Source organism: Agrilus planipennis, unplaced genomic scaffold (assembly GCF_000699045.2).
Source record: "Agrilus planipennis isolate EAB-ADULT unplaced genomic scaffold, Apla_2.0 scaffold401, whole genome shotgun sequence".
Classification (NCBI taxonomy): domain Eukaryota; kingdom Metazoa; phylum Arthropoda; class Insecta; order Coleoptera; family Buprestidae; genus Agrilus; species Agrilus planipennis.
In genome coordinates this window covers 46,240-65,428 of record NW_020439798.1, presented here as the reverse complement: position 1 = coordinate 65,428, position 19,189 = coordinate 46,240, and the positions used below count along the sequence as shown (strand labels likewise).

General features: G+C 33.9%; 2 protein-coding genes across 2 annotated transcripts; both read left to right on the top strand.

Annotated features, from left to right (window-relative positions):
• Positions 1 to 5,309: 5,309 nt before the first annotated feature.
• On the top strand, positions 5,310 to 7,606 carry LOC108742836. Its single transcript, XM_025979498.1, has 3 exons — positions 5,310 to 5,326; positions 6,995 to 7,099; positions 7,151 to 7,606. The coding sequence occupies exons 1-3, from the start codon at positions 5,313 to 5,315 to the stop codon at positions 7,494 to 7,496; spliced, it is 465 nt and encodes a 154-aa protein (XP_025835283.1). The 5' UTR covers positions 5,310 to 5,312; the 3' UTR covers positions 7,497 to 7,606.
• An 8,321-nt stretch (positions 7,607 to 15,927) lies between these two features.
• Positions 15,928 to 17,645, top strand: LOC108742834 (deoxycytidylate deaminase-like). The gene is made up of 3 exons (XM_025979497.1): positions 15,928 to 16,193; positions 17,230 to 17,443; positions 17,522 to 17,645. The coding sequence occupies exons 1-3, from the start codon at positions 15,965 to 15,967 to the stop codon at positions 17,610 to 17,612; spliced, it is 534 nt and encodes a 177-aa protein (XP_025835282.1). The 5' UTR covers positions 15,928 to 15,964; the 3' UTR covers positions 17,613 to 17,645.
• The last annotated feature ends 1,544 nt before the right edge of the window (positions 17,646 to 19,189 follow it).

Here is a 19,189-nt window from a genome sequence, read left to right as displayed (position 1 = left end):
CAACACGTTTTGATTCTCTTTACGGTTATATTTTGAGGTTATTTTTCGACAACATTTGCAAGTTATATTATTGGAGTTAAACGATTCCTTTATGCGGGTATAAAATGATCCCAAAAATCAAATCTTCGTCCACTTCTTTTGGAGTTTTTGCACCACGAGACATTCGACCTATACCAAATATAGAAGAAAAAAGAAACAGTAATATAAAGAACAAAAACATAAATACATCGATTTTGATAAGCACGCCTTACAAAAACTATTTAGAAGAAGAATCGCAGAAAAAATAGAAATAGAAGAAAAAAAGGTCACGAATATAAAAAGCTAAGAAACCAATAAATGACAAGAAAATTAACAGAAAAGGAGTTGGAAAAAAAAACAAACCAAGGGATTGGAAAAAGAAAAAAGAGAGCAAGAAGCGAGTCTGAATCTTCAGTAGATGAAGAGGATGCAGAGCACATGTTTTACATAGAGCTATATTCGAAAGACGCCAGGGGAGAGGGTTGGGTTCTTTGCGTTAAATGGAGCTCAATTTGATAATGATGAAGAAGATTTCAATGTAACTTTTGCATCGAAAGTCGCTTTGGGAATACAACGAAACAATTGGATTTTTGATTAAGTAGAATTCAAGCACAAAAAGGTTCAAATAACTTGTGAAGATGAATATTGTGAAAGAGTAATAATTATAAGTCTGTACTAAGTACTTTTAAAATAAATGCATATATGTGTAATATTTTATTTTAACTAAGAATGTAAGACGATCCCCAGGATCATTTTGACCCTACCACAGGGATCATTGTACAAAATGATCCTTTCGTAAACTTTCAGAAAATGCTAAATAATTCTAAAAATATAAGCAAACTGAAAAAGAATACCTGCCAGTATATCAGCACTAATATGATTAAAAGCCCTTTCAACGTTTGCTCTAACATAAATATGTTGGATACAGTAACCATTCTCCCTTACGGGGATCATTTCGTACACCTTTCCCCTAAGTAGAAACTATAGAAATTAGAACAATATGTGAAAATTGTCTTGCAACTTTCATTTATTGACGTCCATAGAGTCATCTGTTCTTTCTAATATATCTTTATTTCTATCTTTCACTGTCCACGATATCTTTATCATTTGCCGGTAACACCAGATTTCGAACGCTTCTAACCTTTTCTTTTCCGCCGCGCCCATCGTCCATGTTTCACACCCGTAAAGTATCGTGTTCCAACACAATATGAGAAAAATTATAAAAAGAAAGTAAAATAATAATAATTTTTAGCAACATAGCAATAAATGAAATATAGTGACGTAACGTCAACTTTAAATCATATAAAACAAACCTAAAAATTTTGGTAATAATGACAACAAATTTGGATATAATAACGTGAAATTGTAATGTTACGAATCCTTCATACGATCTCATTACAGCCGGTACTTTTTCTCATTGGCACTCTGACCGGCAAAATAAAAAATTATACCCCTAGGTTATTGCGAATCCAAACAAAATTGGTATGAGAATAATGTACTATTTGTATGCTAATTATGTGTCAAAGTCAAGTGAAGAAATATCGAAAGGGGCTCAGGCAAATTTCTTACAATTTGAATGAAATATTTACGACAACAACTTTGTGAATTTCATTATAAATTGTAGAAAGCTTAAACAAATTTTGTAGAAAATATAAGGAAAAATTAGCAATTTTTATTAAATATATTTATTGCGTTTCAGTTTTTTGTTCTGACTCAGTACAAATAGGGTGTGATCTCGTATATTTGCTAATATTGTGCAATAAGTTTCTTCGCTTGTATGGTGTTACTACGCGTCAGTGTTTGTTAAGTGGCTTCTACTGATNTACTGCAATGCAATGGTAAACTCAACTACTTTTTGTAAAGATGCGTAACATTATATTGTATAATTCATTCTTAATTGCTGTAGAGAAATATTCTACAATTTTGTATAATTTTTTTCTAATTATTGTATTGAAATATCCTACAATGAAAAGTAATTTTTAAGAGAAACTTGTAGTACATATTCTTTAACGTTGTGGTAGAGAGACAAACAGTTTGTAGACAATAGAGTAATTACAATATTATATTAATTTTCACTACAACTTGTTTCTGTCCCTATATTCGCTACTACTTGTAATGAAAAGTTTTACAATTGTAGAAGTTTGTTCTACAGTTTTCTCTGAGTGCATGTGCTAATATTTTTCATTTGCTTTGAACCAGTCCCTGCGCCCTTCGGAAATCATTAAAGATGCTCTATGTCGGGTAGGATTGGAACAAGAAAATCGCTTCCTTACTAAATTGGGGGTCGATAAGATAAGAAGGCTTTTTGTTGTACTTCGTCAATTATTATTGCTGGTGTTTGCTTTTTCTGTTTTCTCTCCTATATAGGAAATGCCGAACCTGACGACAAGCCCAAACCTGGATTAGTGGTGGGAAGTCAAGCATAGGTTTGTCAATAATGACTCAAAGTTCTTCTAATCTTCAAATGTCAAGGCTAGATACATTAATGTTTCCCTAAGTTTGTTCCAATACTGGGGCAGCCAAGCATTTGCTTGTCAATAACGGTTTAATATTTGGTCATACTTCAAATGTAAAAACTAGGTTTATTCACGTTTTACCAAGTCTTGATCCAATATTGCCAGTCCAATCATGAGTTACTATTGCTCATTAAGCTGTGGTTCAGTATTGGCTGTTCAGTCGTCGTTTGGGCCGAAGAGGCAAACCATACATTTACCATGCTTGGGTCCGATATTGGTTACTAATTTCGGACTGGAATTGAACAATCTTGGGTCAAGATTGGACTGTGGTTAATCCTGTCGTTAGGGGTGGTAAAATTAGTTGGTACTGCGCCATTATTCGGTACCTGGTCGGATTTTAAAAAAAGTGGCGGATTCGCTGGGTACCGAATCCAAACCTTGTAGGTACTCGGAACTCGGTCTACGTCTAAATGTGATTGAAATGATTCCCAACTATTATAAAAAAAATTACTAGTGTCATCTACCTAATTTGTGCGTTGACATCTTCCCTGTACGCCCCTTGGTTGCTTTACGAAGTGCCATGGTGGTGCAAGAATTGTGGTATTGTATTACAACAAAAAATTGAAAATTGATGTGTTTAATCTAAGGTAAGCATAAAATCAACGTTAGATTCTTATAATTTCAATGTTTCTTCATAAATTATTGTTTTAGTATCGACTTATATTAATATTTAAAATTATTTCCAACACGTTTTGATTCTCTTTACGGTTATATTTTGAGGTTATTTCTCGACAACATTTGCAAGTTATATTATTGGAGTTAAACGATTCCTTTATGCGGGTATAAAATGATCCCAAAAATCAAATCTTCGTCCACTTCTTTTGGAGTTTTTGCACCACGAGACATTCGACCTATACCAAATATAGAAGAAAAAAGAAACAGTAATATAAAGAACAAAAACATAAATACATCGATTTTGATAAGCACGCCTTACAAAAACTATTTAGAAGAAGAATCGCAGAAAAAATAGAAATAGAAGAAAAAAAGGTCACGAATATAAAAAGCTAAGAAACCAATAAATGACAAGAAAATTAACAGAAAAGGAGTTGGAAAAAAAAACAAACCAAGGGATTGGAAAAAGAAAAAAGAGAGCAAGAAGCGAGTCTGAATCTTCAGTAGATGAAGAGGATGCAGAGCACATGTTTTACATAGAGCTATATTCGAAAGACGCCAGGGGAGAGGGTTGGGTTCTTTGCGTTAAATGGAGCTCAACTTGATAATGATGAAGAAGATTTCAATGTAACTTTTGCATCGAAAGTCGCTTTGGGAATACAACGAAACAATTGGATTTTTGATTAAGTAGAATTCAAGCACAAAAAGGTTCAAATAACTTGTGAAGATGAATATTGTGAAAGACTAATAATTATAAGTCTGTACTAAGTACTTTTAAAATAAATGCATATATGTGTAATATTTTATTTTAACTAAGAATGTAAGACGATCCCCAGGATCATTTTGACCCTACCACAGGGATCATTGTACAAAATGATCCTTTCGTAAACTTTCAGAAAATGCTAAATAATTCTAAAAATATAAGCAAACTGAAAAAGAATACCTGCCAGTATATCAGCACTAATATGATTAAAAGCCCTTTCAACGTTTGCTCTAACATAAATATGTTGGATACAGTAACCATTCTCCCTTACGGGGATCATTTCGTACACCTTTCCCCTAAGTAGAAACTATAGAAATTAGAACAATATGTGAAAATTGTCTTGCAACTTTCAATCTAATATACGTTCTGTTTTTTGTTGGAGTAAAATCTTGTTTGTATATTAGTAGCCTGTAGCTAGAGTTAATACGTAGTTTCGTAATAGCGTCATTAAATAACTATTAGCGCCAATGTGAAAACACACGTTTCATGAAAGTCTTTGTTTGAACGTTATTTATAAAATATTGCATAGATACAGCACAATCACGTGTTGTTAAGAGCGCCGGTATTTGTTTCTAATAAAGTGCTACGCCAACTTGACGTTAAATGACCAGCTATTTATTGCTCGACAACAATTAAAATAATGACATTGCTGTTTTATTAAAAAAAGGAACGTAAGTTACTCTGATGTAAACCTCTGCATCTTTGCAAGAGTAACAAAATTAGTCTGTTAGAAAAAGGTCAAATCACGATGCGCAAAGTGACTCATGATCAGATCCTAGAGGATAATTCGCTTGCATAGCAACGCTGAAATCCTCTTGAAAATATTTTTTATCAATGTATTAATTATCAAAACCACTATAACTAATCTTGAGTGATGCTATAAAAAATTGCAAGTTGTTGAGTTTTTATATATTTTAGCCGTAAGATAAGATTACCTAATTTTGATAACAATTGAAAAAAAAGGGGATTTTAAGTATTCAGTATGAATTACTTTAAATAAAGGTTACTTCATTAAAAGATTATAGGTGAGATCATAAAACCATTTTAAGTTATTTGTATGAATCAACTTATCATAATAATCTGTAGCGAGTACGAGCTCGTTTGTGTGCGATCGGGCATACGTGTGCGTGGACGGCTTATCGATTCGCCGATTAGCCGCTGCAATTAAACAATTCAAAGAAAAACGCAACGATCCGGATGTTGCTAGAGGGTTTCAGAAAGGAAACAAAAGTATTTAAAAGAAGAGACGATCGCCGAGAGGGAGTAGAAATAAATTGACCGTTGCAGAAATGAATCGAGAAATAAATTGACAGTGATAGCAGTGAAATAAATCAGAGCCGGGCAAACTTTAACTTCGCAGGAGCCGCTACATGAGTTTAGTTTGAGTCACTCCATACCCTTCAATGAGTACGAGAGAGTAAGCAGTANTAAGCCCAATTCTATAACTGCCTGTTGCTCTTTATACACACTAAGTATCATTCTTCTATCTCTACAACATATACTTACATTTTTAAGTATATTTAACATCTTGTCCCATTTAACATTGTCAAAATCTTTTTCTAAATCTACAAATTCTATATGTACGCACTTTTTCCTTTTTCTACCGTTTTCTCTGTTGTTGCTCGTAAAGCCTCCCGCGTTCCTCTATTTCTTCTAAACCCAAATTGATTTTCCCCTAATAGTTCTTCCGCCTTTTTTTCATCCTCCTCTGTACAATTCTAGTTAAGATTTTTGACGTATGGGAAGTTAAGCTAATTGTTCTATATTTGTATCTTTTTTATCGTGTTTTTAGTATATATTTTTTTGTATATAACTGTATATCATGTAATGTATCGATAAATTTGAAAAAACTATTCCGTTCCTCCGACATGACACCCTGACAGTCATCCGATCTCCATCTGCACGTGGTAGGGTAAATTTTGGATTTTCACCCTTTTCTATTCTTTCTACGTAATATTTATTACGACCTTTCACACGGATTATCTTGTGCGGTTCTAAAATATATGTTTCGAAATGTGTACGTCTGATGACTGCAATATTATCAGTTTGATACATTTGTGAAGTTCTTCTTTTCTTATTAAAGCTCTTACTATTGTCTATGTTCCGATTACAGGTTGAATTGATAGTTTGCTGTAGCACTATCAGCACATACTCTTGTTCTTTTTCATCTCACAGCTTCTTTCTTTGCATTAACATCTTATATACTTGAGCGCTACTAATTAAAATATCAAATTCTCTAATTAATCTTTGTTTCACGTTTCTCCACGTCGTATTCCTTTTTCAGATTGAATGAATAACTTTTTAATACCTTGTTTCAGATTCTTCTGCACATTCGTCGTGCATACTTTATTATAAAAAACAAAAATGATGATGTGGTCGTTATGCGTCGTCCTATGAAACTGATTGACATCGATACGTAATGGCTCAGAGTATGGGATGCTTTTACCTTTAAATTTGTTGATTAGTATAGGGTTGTTCGGAAAGTCATTTCGTTTTTATTTGTGGAAATGAAAGACAGTGATTTCGAATGTCGAAAGCAGCATCCAGTCTTGTTCTAAATTTGTTTTTAATGTAGTCGTAAACAGAAAAGCTTCTCTGTAATCTGTAAGTCGATAGAAATCGAAACAGGAACTTGCGATAACTTTCTCAACGACTGCAGGATATCATTCTTAAATTCGTCCAAAGGTCATTCAAACTTGAATCAACTGGTAATATCAATCATATTCTCATCCTTTGACAAAGACACTGATGGTTTAGCATGATTTGCGAATGGATTCTGTACTTAGCGGCTGTCCTGTAACTGCTTTGGAAAATATTCTTTCAAGAATTTTTTAAGGTTCAATAGATGCTCGTTTATGGCTTTATCCACACCTGAGGATACTTGCAACTCATTTTCTTTGAGAAATCTATTTAGAAGAGGAAAACATTCGTAACATTTATTCAATCCAAAAACCAAATTTATTTTTCGATTATTATTCTCTATTGATTACGTTGAGTTTATTGAATTTTTAGGTCAAATAATAAGTCAAATTATACATTTCTCATCATGCAAAAGATCGACATGACTAACAAATTTGCTCCATAGGGTCATAATTGGTGACAAATCAGGGGTTTATGGTTATGACGTGGAAACCAAAGTTCAATCATCCCAACGGAAGCTGCCTCACGAGCCAAGTTCGAAAAAAGCGCGGTAAGTTAGATCGAATTTGAAGATTTTGCTTACAGTTTTCTTGGATTGTAGTGCCGTGATGCATCGTGAGTTCTTGTCACAGGGTAAAACGGTCAATAAGGAATATTACCTGCAAATTATGCGCAATTTGCGCAAAGCAATCCACAGAAAAGCCCGGATTTGTGGAAAAACAAAAATTGGCTTTTTTTTGCACCATGATGACGCCTCCGCTCACACATTGTTGTTTGTGCGCGAATTTTTGGTCAAAAACAACACATTAATAATTCCGCAGCCACTGTATTCCCCAGATCAGGCTCCCTATGACTTTTTCTTCTTCCCGAAATTGAAGAGGCTACGCTACGATTGCAGAGATAAAGACGACACCCAAGAAGGAGCTGAACAAGATCACAAAAAATGATTTTTTGAAGTGCTTCGAGGATTGGAGAAAAAGTTGACATAAGTGTTTAATATCTGGTGGGGATTACTTTGAAGGGAACAAAATAGATACTCACGAATAAATAAATAATTTTTGAAACAATACAAAATTTGCGATATTTTTGAACAGATCATGTATACATAAATAATTAATAAGCACAATTTAAAGCTTTTGAGTGGTGTAAGGCTTTGTTCAAACAATTTTAAGAATCCAGTCAGTTAAGGTGAGCGACATATTTTTAGATACACGCTCATGGACCAAATTATGCATTTTCAATTCCGCGACATAAAAAATCGTTCGATGAACAATTTACCTTACATGTACAGTTTGTTGCAAAGGAGGGTAATTTTTGATCAAAATCAAAATTATAAAATCTATAAAATATTTTACATAATACATTTTGTAAAAAATATATTCGGAAAATTAGAGAAAAAAAGTAAACTAATAGAAGCTTGGATGAAAGCAGTAGGTATCAAAGAAGTGAATTCCGGAATAANAGCTACCAGGGGTGAATCGGATTTCAAAATTATTTAATCTTATCCCATCAATTATTCGATGAAAAAATAAAAGTTTATCTTCTAAATTTAGGAAGGGGGTGGACGACCAGTTACACTTAGTCTCATGTTTTCAGAAGTTGAAATACCTTTTATTGATTGCCATTTTAATTTTAAATTTAATTAAATTGTGACAAATTTTTTGCATAAACGTGAAAGTCGAATTGAAATTGTCGGTTTTGGGTTATTTTCATAGGTTTATTTTCTTCTTCAACGTACCTTGAACTTGTAGTTATTTACGCACGGGTCTAGTTAATTATCGGACGTAATTCGCTTATAATTAAACAACTAGACGACGGCTACGGGAAATTTCGATTAACTAGTATCTTCTTGGATTAAGCGGAATTTTCTTTGGTTTCCTCAAATTGATTATCGATGCCTCAGGTCACCTTTTGTCGCAAATAGGATTAGTACCGAACGCTTTATTGTATCTGCGTTTTTTGTTTTCACAATTTTAAATTATTATTGTTATATTCAGTAGCAATGCTCAGGAAAATTAAGAACACAATTAATTGCTCGAAAGTCTCCAGAACAGTGTTGGTTATTTTGTTATTTGTGTTCATTTATAAAAGATGAGTGAATAAAAAGTATTAACTATAGGTACGTTAATGACATTTAACATCTATAATTTTCTGGATAAAATTTCCTATAAGAAAAGTCCTACACATATTTTATTTAAAATGAAGCATTTTTGAGTTACGGTTGCAGGAATGTTATAACTTTTAGACACAGGTGGTCCCACGTAAATAACTGTTTTCATCATTTATTTTGTACGCGTCAAAAATGGATTCCTGTATGGTCGTTTTATACCACCATGAAGTAGAATATCATCATCATAAGGTCGGCAGTTCTAAGACAGGTTGGACACGCACCTCCCCCTTTCCTATTCTGAGCTAGTCTTCGCATTTCGCTAACACTAGAACATCCCACATCCTGAACTGTTTGCTAAGAATAATCTAATGTAGGTCTACGTCTGCCTCTCCTAACTCCCGTTTCTGTCTCTAATATGTCTTTGACTAGACCTTCATGCCTGAGAATGAGTCCTGCCAACCTATCTCGTCTATTTCTTATTGACTTCCATAGAATCCTCTGTTATCCTATTCTTTCTAATATCTCTTCATTTCTAACCTTCTCTATCCATAGTATCTATATAAGCCCAATTCTATAACTGCCTGTTGCTCTTTATACACACTAAGTATCATTCTTCTATCTCTACAACATATACTTACATTTTTAAGTATATTTAACATCTTGTCCCATTTAACATTGTCAAAATCTTTTTCTAAATCTACAAATTCTATATGTACGCACTTTTTCCTTTTTCTACCGTTTTCTCTGTTGTTGCTCGTAAAGCCTCCCGCGTTCCTCTATTTCTTCTAAACCCAAATTGATTTTCCCCTAATAGTTCTTCCGCCTTTTTTTCATCCTCCTCTGTACAATTCTAGTTAAGATTTTTGACGTATGGGAAGTTAAGCTAATTGTTCTATATTTGTATCTTTTTTATCGTGTTTTTAGTATATATTTTTTTGTATATAACTGTATATCATGTAATGTATCGATAAATTTGAAAAAACTATTCCGTTCCTCCGACATGACACCCTGACAGTCATCCGATCTCCATCTGCACGTGGTAGGGTAAATTTTGGATTTTCACCCTTTTCTATTCTTTCTACGTAATATTTATTACGACCTTTCACACGGATTATCTTGTGCGGTTCTAAAATATATGTTTCGAAATGTGTACGTCTGATGACTGCAATATTATCAGTTTGATACATTTGTGAAGTTCTTCTTTTCTTATTAAAGCTCTTACTATTGTCTATGTTCCGATTACAGGTTGAATTGATAGTTTGCTGTAGCACTATCAGCACATACTCTTGTTCTTTTTCATCTCACAGCTTCTTTCTTTGCATTAACATCTTATATACTTGAGCGCTACTAATTACAATATCAAATTCTCTAATTAATCTTTGTTTCACGTTTCTCCACGTCGTATTCCTTTTTCAGATTGAATGAATAACTTTTTAATACCTTGTTTCAGATTCTTCTGCACATTCGTCGTGCATACTTTATTATAAAAAACAAAAATGATGATGTGGTCGTTATGCGTCGTCCTATGAAACTGATTGACATCGATACGTAATGGCTCAGAGTATGGGATGCTTTTACCTTTAAATTTGTTGATTAGTATAGGGTTGTTCGGAAAGTCATTTCGTTTTTATTTGTGGAAATGAAAGACAGTGATTTCGAATGTCGAAAGCAGCATCCAGTCTTGTTCTAAATTTGTTTTTAATGTAGTCGTAAACAGAAAAGCTTCTCTGTAATCTGTAAGTCGATAGAAATCGAAACAGGAACTTGCGATAACTTTCTCAACGACTGCAGGATATCATTCTTAAATTCGTCCAAAGGTCATTCAAACTTGAATCAACTGGTAATATCAATCATATTCTCATCCTTTGACAAAGACACTGATGGTTTAGCATGATTTGCGAATGGATTCTGTACTTAGCGGCTGTCCTGTAACTGCTTTGGAAAATATTCTTTCAAGAATTTTTTAAGGTTCAATAGATGCTCGTTTATGGCTTTATCCACACCTGAGGATACTTGCAACTCATTTTCTTTGAGAAATCTATTTAGAAGAGGAAAACATTCGTAACATTTATTCAATCCAAAAACCAAATTTATTTTTCGATTATTATTCTCTATTGATTACGTTGAGTTTATTGAATTTTTAGGTCAAATAATAAGTCAAATTATACATTTCTCATCATGCAAAAGATCGACATGACTAACAAATTTGCTCCATAGGGTCATAATTGGTGACAAATCAGGGGTTTATGGTTATGACGTGGAAACCAAAGTTCAATCATCCCAACGGAAGCTGCCTCACGAGCCAAGTTCGAAAAAAACGCGGTAAGTTAGATCGAATTTGAAGATTTTGCTTACAGTTTTCTTGGATTGTAGTGCCGTGATGCATCATGAGTTCTTGTCACAGGGTAAAACGGTCAATAAGGAATATTACCTGCAAATTATGCGCAATTTGCGCAAAGCAATCCACAGAAAAGCCCGGATTTGTGGAAAAACAAAAATTGGCTTTTTTTTGCACCATGATGACGCCTCCGCTCACACATTGTTGTTTGTGCGCGAATTTTTGGTCAAAAACAACACATTAATAATTCCGCAGCCACTGTATTCCCCAGATCAGGCTCCCTATGACTTTTTCTTCTTCCCGAAATTGAAGAGGCTACGCTACGATTGCAGAGATAAAGACGACACCCAAGAAGGAGCTGAACAAGATCACAAAAAATGATTTTTTGAAGTGCTTCGAGGATTGGAGAAAAAGTTGACATAAGTGTTTAATATCTGGTGGGGATTACTTTGAAGGGAACAAAATAGATACTTACGAATAAATAAATAATTTTTGAAACAATACAAAATTTGCGATATTTTTGAACAGATCATGTATACATAAATAATTAATAAGTACAATTTAAAGCTTTTGAGTGGTGTAAGGCTTTGTTCAAACAATTTTGAGAATCCAGTCAGTTAAGGTGAGCGACATATTTTTAGATACACGCTCATGGACCAAATTATGCATTTTCAATCCCGCGACATAAAAAATCGTTCGATGAACAATTTACCTTACATGTACAGTTTGTTGCAAAGGAGGGTAATTTTTGATCAAAATCAAAATTATAAAATCTATAAAATATTTTACATAATACATTTTGTAAAAAATATATTCGGAAAATTAGAGAAAAAAAGTAAACTAATAGAAGCTTGGATGAAAGCAGTAGGTATCAAAGAAGTGAATTCCGGAATAAAAATTTGTTCACGTCATTTTAATGCACATGATTATATTTCAGCAAGTATTTACCATCAGCCATAACCTTAATATTTAAAACTAGAATCATACTAAAATTATAAAGTGAGAAATTATTTATTCCTGTGTTATTGATTTAACACAATTCTAATGATACGATATATGTATTTTGAGGTTAAGAACCTACCTGCTGCAATACAACAAAGTTGCAATAATGTGTTTGAGAAAGAGAGAGAGAGTAAATGTGTATTTGGGACTGAGGAGCGGGTAGCGCTATAAGATGCGCAAGTATATTACACCGAGGAAATGTGATTTTACTACCCATCTATTTTTCATACCGTGCGCTATATATGAAACCATTCTTAAGGAGTGAACTCTAAAAACGTAAGAAAACCAGAAAGAAATACCAAGCCAGCCCTAAATGTAAATTGGCAACGTACAGAGAAATTGCGATAACAATTAAGCAGCTACATGGATGAAGCATGTAAACAGTGACGGTTGTTTTGTGTAAAATAAATAATTAATGTGTTCATCCCTGATAATAAGCAGTACAATTTAAAGTATACCTCTACATGGTATTAACAACATAAAAAGAAAATTGAAAACCGGTCATATAAACTCAGATATGTATGTATATAGTTTATCCATCATGGGAATCTACTCTCAAAGATTTTTCCATTTTCTTCTGAGTATGCTTTAAATTTCCCTCAAAAATGTGCCCCGAAAACGTATACCTAACTACAATATTACAATTAAGAAATTATTGGTGCTATAAGACATTACTTATTCTGAATTGGGCAAAAGCGTTCACCTTTTGGCGTACTTCATTTGCAGCGAGTATATACTTACGTGCAAATCATTAGCGTTCTGCACTGGCGTTTGATACACGCGCTGTTTTATACAACCTCACCAAAGTAGCAGGAGCCATACGTTTAAATTAGCGTTTAAATTGGTCAATGCAACAATAATATTCTGTATTGACCTATGACACTGACACCCTGAACTACTACCGATGACTTCTAATCTTCTAAATGTATATAACTGCACATGCGTGCATATTTCACCACCACATGTATAAATACTAATATTTACATGTGGAAAAGATTTGATTTGTTACTTTCAAAACAGTCCCAGAACTTATTAATCCTTTCGATTCGATTTAATAACCCTTTCAAGAAACGCTTTACCTCTCTCTAACATTATTATTTTTTTAAGTTTTCCTTACTCTGCTAACTGCTACTCTCCTTTTCTTTAGTACTAAAAAATCAATTTTTGGAAGGCATTTCTCTCTATAAATTTCATTCGACGTGTGGTAACGTTAAGTTATAAATTTGAAAAAACTTTTCCGTTCCGCTGACCTGACAACCTGACAGTCATCTGACCTCCATCAGCATGTGGTGGGGTAAATTTTGGATTTTCACCCTTTTCTATTCTTTCCACGTAATATTTATTACGACCTTTCACATTGATTATCTTGTGCGGTTCTAAAATATATGTTTCGAAATGTGTACGTCTGATGACTGCACGTTCTTCTTTTCTTATTAAAGGTCTTACTATTTTGTATGTTCCGATTACAGGTTGAATTGATAGTTTGCTGTAGCACTATCAGCACATACTCTTGTTCTTTCTCATCCCACAGCTTCTTTCTTTGCATTAACGTCTTATATACCTGAGTGCTACTAATTATAATATCAAATTCTGTAATTAATCTTTGTTTCACGTTTCTCCACGTCGTATTCCTTTTTCAGATTGAATAAATAATTTTTCAATACCTTTCAAAGACGTTTTGTAAAACACAATTTCTGTAATTCATTACATCCCATAAGTATAACAGTTTCTTCGAATTGTGCAATTTGTTTTTTAACAAAGCATTCGTCTTTAACATCAAATATCCGAATCGAGTGTTCTACAGGCCTGACGCTATAAGCTGGCGGAAATTTTAGAATGGCGTGGATGCGCGGTGGCAAAAGTAGGCAGTTTTAGGTATAACGATAGCAGCCCTCTTTCGTCAGTATTCCTATCAGGGACGTACATTAAACATTTAAAAATAGGAATCAGTGAGCAAGTAATAGACAGACAAACAGAAAAACTAATTGTTGATGTTGTTGACAGTGATAGAGGTTCCCATGATGACAATTAATGTGAAAACTAACTATAAAACAAAAGCGATAGGTTTATTATTTCTTTTTGGTAAGTTATGTTTCATTATTATTTTCTAGTACGATACTGTCCTATCGGTATTAATAGTATAATTTACGCCTACTGAACGCTTATTTGTGTATCGGTTTCAAGTGACTTACCCAAATAAGTCATAAATGGGCAAGTACCTGCGCGACCGCTCGCCAACTTCCTTCGTCCGACCTGTACATTGCTGAATTTCAACGCAAATGATCTTACTATCGACTAAAGTATCGGCTTTCATGAATTCCTCTTTCGATACTTGTTTCAGATTCTTCTGCACATTCGTCTTGCATACTTTATTATAAAAAACAAAACTGATTGACTTGCAGTTTAATAAAAATGATGATGTGGTGGTCGTTATACGTCGTCTTATGAAACTGATTGACATCGATAAGTAATGGCTCAAAGAGTATGGAATGCTTTTACCTTTAAATTTGTTGATTAGTACTTTCCAAACTGTCCGATTTCAGTCTTCGCGCAACAGCAACAGGCAGAGAAACGGTTCAGGCGGGTAGCAAGGTGGTAGTTACTGTTGTGGTCGCGTGGTTGTTTGGTACTTGCTATCCAAATCTTGTGGTTGCCTGCACCATGCGCTCGACCCTCGTACAAAACTGATAAACACCGGAAATATTGTTTCAGCAAGATTGTTGATATGAGTGATTGATTATTCAACAGCGACTGATTTTTAATTCATTTTGCTCTTGCAAATACAAATTACCATATACCTCCACTGTTAGTTCGCAACTATTTGTAACTATGCTACTNTTAATTTTTCACACACAAGCCTTGCTATATGAGCTCTCAAAGCATATAAAAATTATACGGCTTAAATGTGAAGTTGGGTGCAAAAGAATACAATTAAATCCTCTGTCGGGAAAAAAAACGAAATGACTTTCCGAACAACCCTATAGTTTCCAAGCTGTCCGAGTTCAGTCTTCGCGCCGCAGCAACAGGCAGAGAAACGGTTCAGGCGGGTAGCAAGGTGGTAGCTACTGTTGAACCTCGCGTGGTTGTTTTGTACTTGCTATCGAAATCTTGTGGTTGCCTGCACCATGCGCTCGACCCTCGTACAAAACTGATAAACAGCGGAAATATTGTTTCAGGTTGTATGAGTGATTATTCAATACTGACTGATTTTTAATTCATTCTACTCTTGCAAAGAATTCTAACACAATACAAATTACCATATCCCTCCACTGTTAGTTCGCAACTATTTGTAACTATACTATGAACAATAATCACTCTCCGCCTCAATTTACGAAGATTTACGACTTTTTTTCACCCATGGGCCACTGTAATTCAAATTATAAACCGCAAATCGAAATCATGTAACTGATGATATAAAGAGAAACCCTGGTTTGTACCGTATATTAGATCAATTTAATCGGGAACCTACAATTTGCATCCACGTAAGCTACCCCAGTCATGATTCATGATAATATAAGGCATCTCATATAGGTTTCTCTGGTCAGGACCACAGAAACACCCCAACCTGCCTTTTATAGGAGTATTTGAAACGGTGCGTACGTGATTCGATCCTGATTCAATTTTCCTTTTTGAACCATAACTTCCAGCAGCTGGGATGGCAGATCCGATGCGGATCCAGTTCTACTTATTGTTTACTTGGATGTGTGACGTTTGTATTAAACGTTACACCTTGTAATAATCACACGCATGAGGTGTGTGATGCTTCTATTAATTACACCCTGTAATAATGAGACTCGATTAATACCTCAAACTAGCGTAGAGTGATGCAATAATTGTATTTATCTAGTTTTTTCAATACACTTAATCTATTTGACAACTGAGCATTATAGATAAGGCGCTTACTTATAAATGCTTTCACATTCTGCAACTGCATAGACAACAAAAGCTTATAATTCAAAACAAAAATGGCGATTGCAAGTCCTGGTCCGTCTATAGATAGGGATGATTACTTCATGGCTATTGCTTTTCTTACAGCCAAACTAAGTAGTGATCCTGTAACGCGAGTTGGTGCGTGCATTGTGAAAGACGACGTGGTTGTTGGGATAGGATACAACAGAATGCCTAGAAATAGCAAGAGTAAATTTTCTTGGAAAAAAGATAACCCAGACCCTTTAAAAAATAAATACCCTTACGGTACGTAAACCCAAAATATCTACTTAGTATAAGTTTCTTTTTAAACTTGTTTTGTTATCAATAGTACGGTGGAAGGGAAATTACATATTTTATCATTGCAATGCATATTATCTTTCCGATACTACGTGCAATATTTTTACAAAGTTCAAGTTCAATGCTATTTTGCGTTCAATTTATTTTCACGCTTTTGGAACTAAAGCATTTCTCATTCAGTTATATTACTTAATGTTGAATTTAACGTTGATCATGAGATGACCAGTTGACGTTTCTGCAGAAAAAAGAATCCAATGAAGGAATGATTCGCCCAGAGGAGTATTAATACAGGAATGAAAATTGAACTGTTTTTCTTCATACTAATCGGTTAGCAACTTTACGGAGAAAATTGAAATGATATAATCTGCTACACTTACCATGTGTGTTTCTCTTCGTTAATTTTGGTCGTTTTCGTATTTTTTGCAATTTTTATGCTTTTTGCACTTAAATAAATATCAGTCAAAAAAACGTAATATTAACCGAGACGGTTTGTTAACTCTCACTTGGTCATGCCATGTGCCTATTTTTGTTGCGTTTTAACCGCTTATTAAAGCGCTGTATTAAAATACAGATTGCAGTTTTGAATTAAATTTATTTTGTGTACAAGCACAAAACATTTTCTTTTTTTGGTACAATGTCAACCTTTCTTTTTGGCGTTCAATCTTAAGCTCTGGTAAAAACTCAAAGTTAAATTGTGTCCAGTACCGTCGCCACTCGTCACTCTCGGTTCCTTAGTCAGGGTCACTTTGTGACAGTACGGTGCGAATTCTTAAAAACTACGTAAGGCAACCCTCTGCATGCTGTTAAAAAATATTTCTCTGTCTTACAATTTTTCCTGCACTTTAACATCTATTTCCAAGTTTTTTATAGTTTTAGAGATTTCTCTTTCCAAAAAAAGACCTTAACAAAGGTTTCCGTTTTACATACATTCGCACCGAATGCCACTCCATTTTAGGATAATAGCAAATAAGTATGGATTCATATTAGTTTTTGACAATTTCAGTGTGTCATGCAGCGATGGTTGCGATCTGCAACAAGAATTCGGTGGATGTTAAGGACTCTACGATGTATATTTCCATGTTTCCGTGCAATGAATGCGCCAAATTGATAGTTGAAAATGGAATAAAGGAAGTTGTGTACCTATCAGATAAATATAAAGACGAAATACCAACAGTTGCTTCAAAACTGATATTTGATGCAGCAAAAGTAATATTTAGGTAATACTTATATTACATCCAATATTAGAAATGCTATTATTACGTTAGTACCAGTAAGAAATATTTTATTTTTTTCAGGCGGATTAAACTGAAAAACCCGAAAATTGTGATAAGCTTTTCCGATATCAATGCTGTCAGTATGGATATAGATTATAGAGAAAATATATAACAATACATATTTGTATTAAACTTTTAGACAATTTATTTGTGGTATTAATTAACTGCTGAACATTAACAATGTTTAATCGATGAAAATACTGACCACATCTGAGGCAAAATACAAAATTAATTTTTTTTTTTTTCTTCATTTAAATAATTCGTACCGTCTATAAACATTCTGGAGCCACTTGCGTTTAGCTTATATCAAAGCAATGTTGTCAACTTCTCTTCAAATACGCAGATTAACCGAAAAATAGCTAGGTTATGTGAATAATATAACGGTTACTGAATTGCTTCGACATTTACATTAAAATGATATTGTAGCGAGCACGAGTGTGTTTGTGTGCGATCGGGAACACGTGTGCGTGAACGGCTTATCGATTTATGTGTGTGTCGTACCTGCGTTCTGGGAAAGCAATTAAACAGTTCAAAGAAAAAAGAAACTATCCGGATGTTTCTAGAAGGTTCCCGAAAGTAAACAAAAGAATATTTAAAGGAAGAGACGATCGCCGAGACGAGTAGAAATAAACTGACCGTTGCAGAAGTGAATCTAGAAATAAATAGACCATTGGAGAAGTGAATCCAGAAATAAATTAACAGTGATAGCAGTGAAATAAACAGCGCAGTGAATAGTGATATATCAGCAGTAGTATAAGTAAATAGAATGATTCATAACCTAAGTTTAGTAATAATTATCAGTCTTAGAAGTAAATTTTGTTAAACCCACGAACATTACAATATATTTCAGTAGGTATTTGTAGACCACAGATTGTGATAAAATCATTTTACTATCTTGTAAACCGCTGTGTATTGATGTGGGATATGATATTTCCAAGGGTGCCCTGAGGGGTCAGAGGCAGGAAATTGTATCAACCTTGTAGCTTTTGACAGCGTCCTTGTCAAATCTTATTCATCTTTAAATTCACTGCAGCGCGCGGTTATTAATTTTCCTTTGAAACCAATACGGGTATTGGGTTTGTTAACTATAGACATGCAGAATAAATGAACTGTTAAGTTTAGAAAAATTTTTAATTGTATTTATTGTTACGTAGCAGGTAGTTATTGCTTAATTAAGCTATTGAAAAAAAATGATTACATATTTAATTTAAGCAATTAAAAAAGAGGAAAGAAATTAGCAAAAGTTAATTTTTTTAGTATTCTTAAAGTACCTATATATATACAAAATTAAACGGTACATAGGTACATGCATTATTATAAACCTCTAAAAAGTCCAACTGATGATATTCCCGTGGGATTCTATTTTGCTTTCGTTTTGTGTGAAAACGAGTACTCGGATTTTCTCAGCCCTTAATCTCGAAAACCATTGGCTCTACGAAGATTTTGTAAAGAACCCGATTTATGCAGATTTGTCTCACAATCAAATTTTATTTTATTTTATTTTGGCTACCCGCAACTTCTGCAGCCGTCCATTTGACTACGGATTTTTGATAAATTACTTGTGACATCAAAACAAAAAGAAAATGTTCAGATTCTTTTAGAGGTTTGACCTTCTTTTTGCCAAACAAGGTGAAGGTTAAATATTGCAATAAAGCAGTAGAATTTATTTTTTAGAAACAACAAATTATC

Bases quoted from the DNA above. Each gene is read 5' to 3' on its own strand.
- LOC108742834 (XM_025979497.1), top strand. From the start codon at position 15,965: ATGGCGATTGCAAGTCCTGGTCCGTCTATAGATAGGGATGATTACTTC. The intron at 16,194-17,229 runs GTACGTAAACCC...TGACAATTTCAG, and splicing joins AAAAAATAAATACCCTTACG to TGTGTCATGCAGCGATGGTT. The intron at 17,444-17,521 runs GTAATACTTATA...TATTTTTTTCAG, and splicing joins GCAGCAAAAGTAATATTTAG to GCGGATTAAACTGAAAAACC.
- LOC108742836 (XM_025979498.1), top strand. The intron at 7,100-7,150 runs GTAAGTTAGATC...CTTGGATTGTAG, and splicing joins CCAAGTTCGAAAAAAGCGCG to TGCCGTGATGCATCGTGAGT.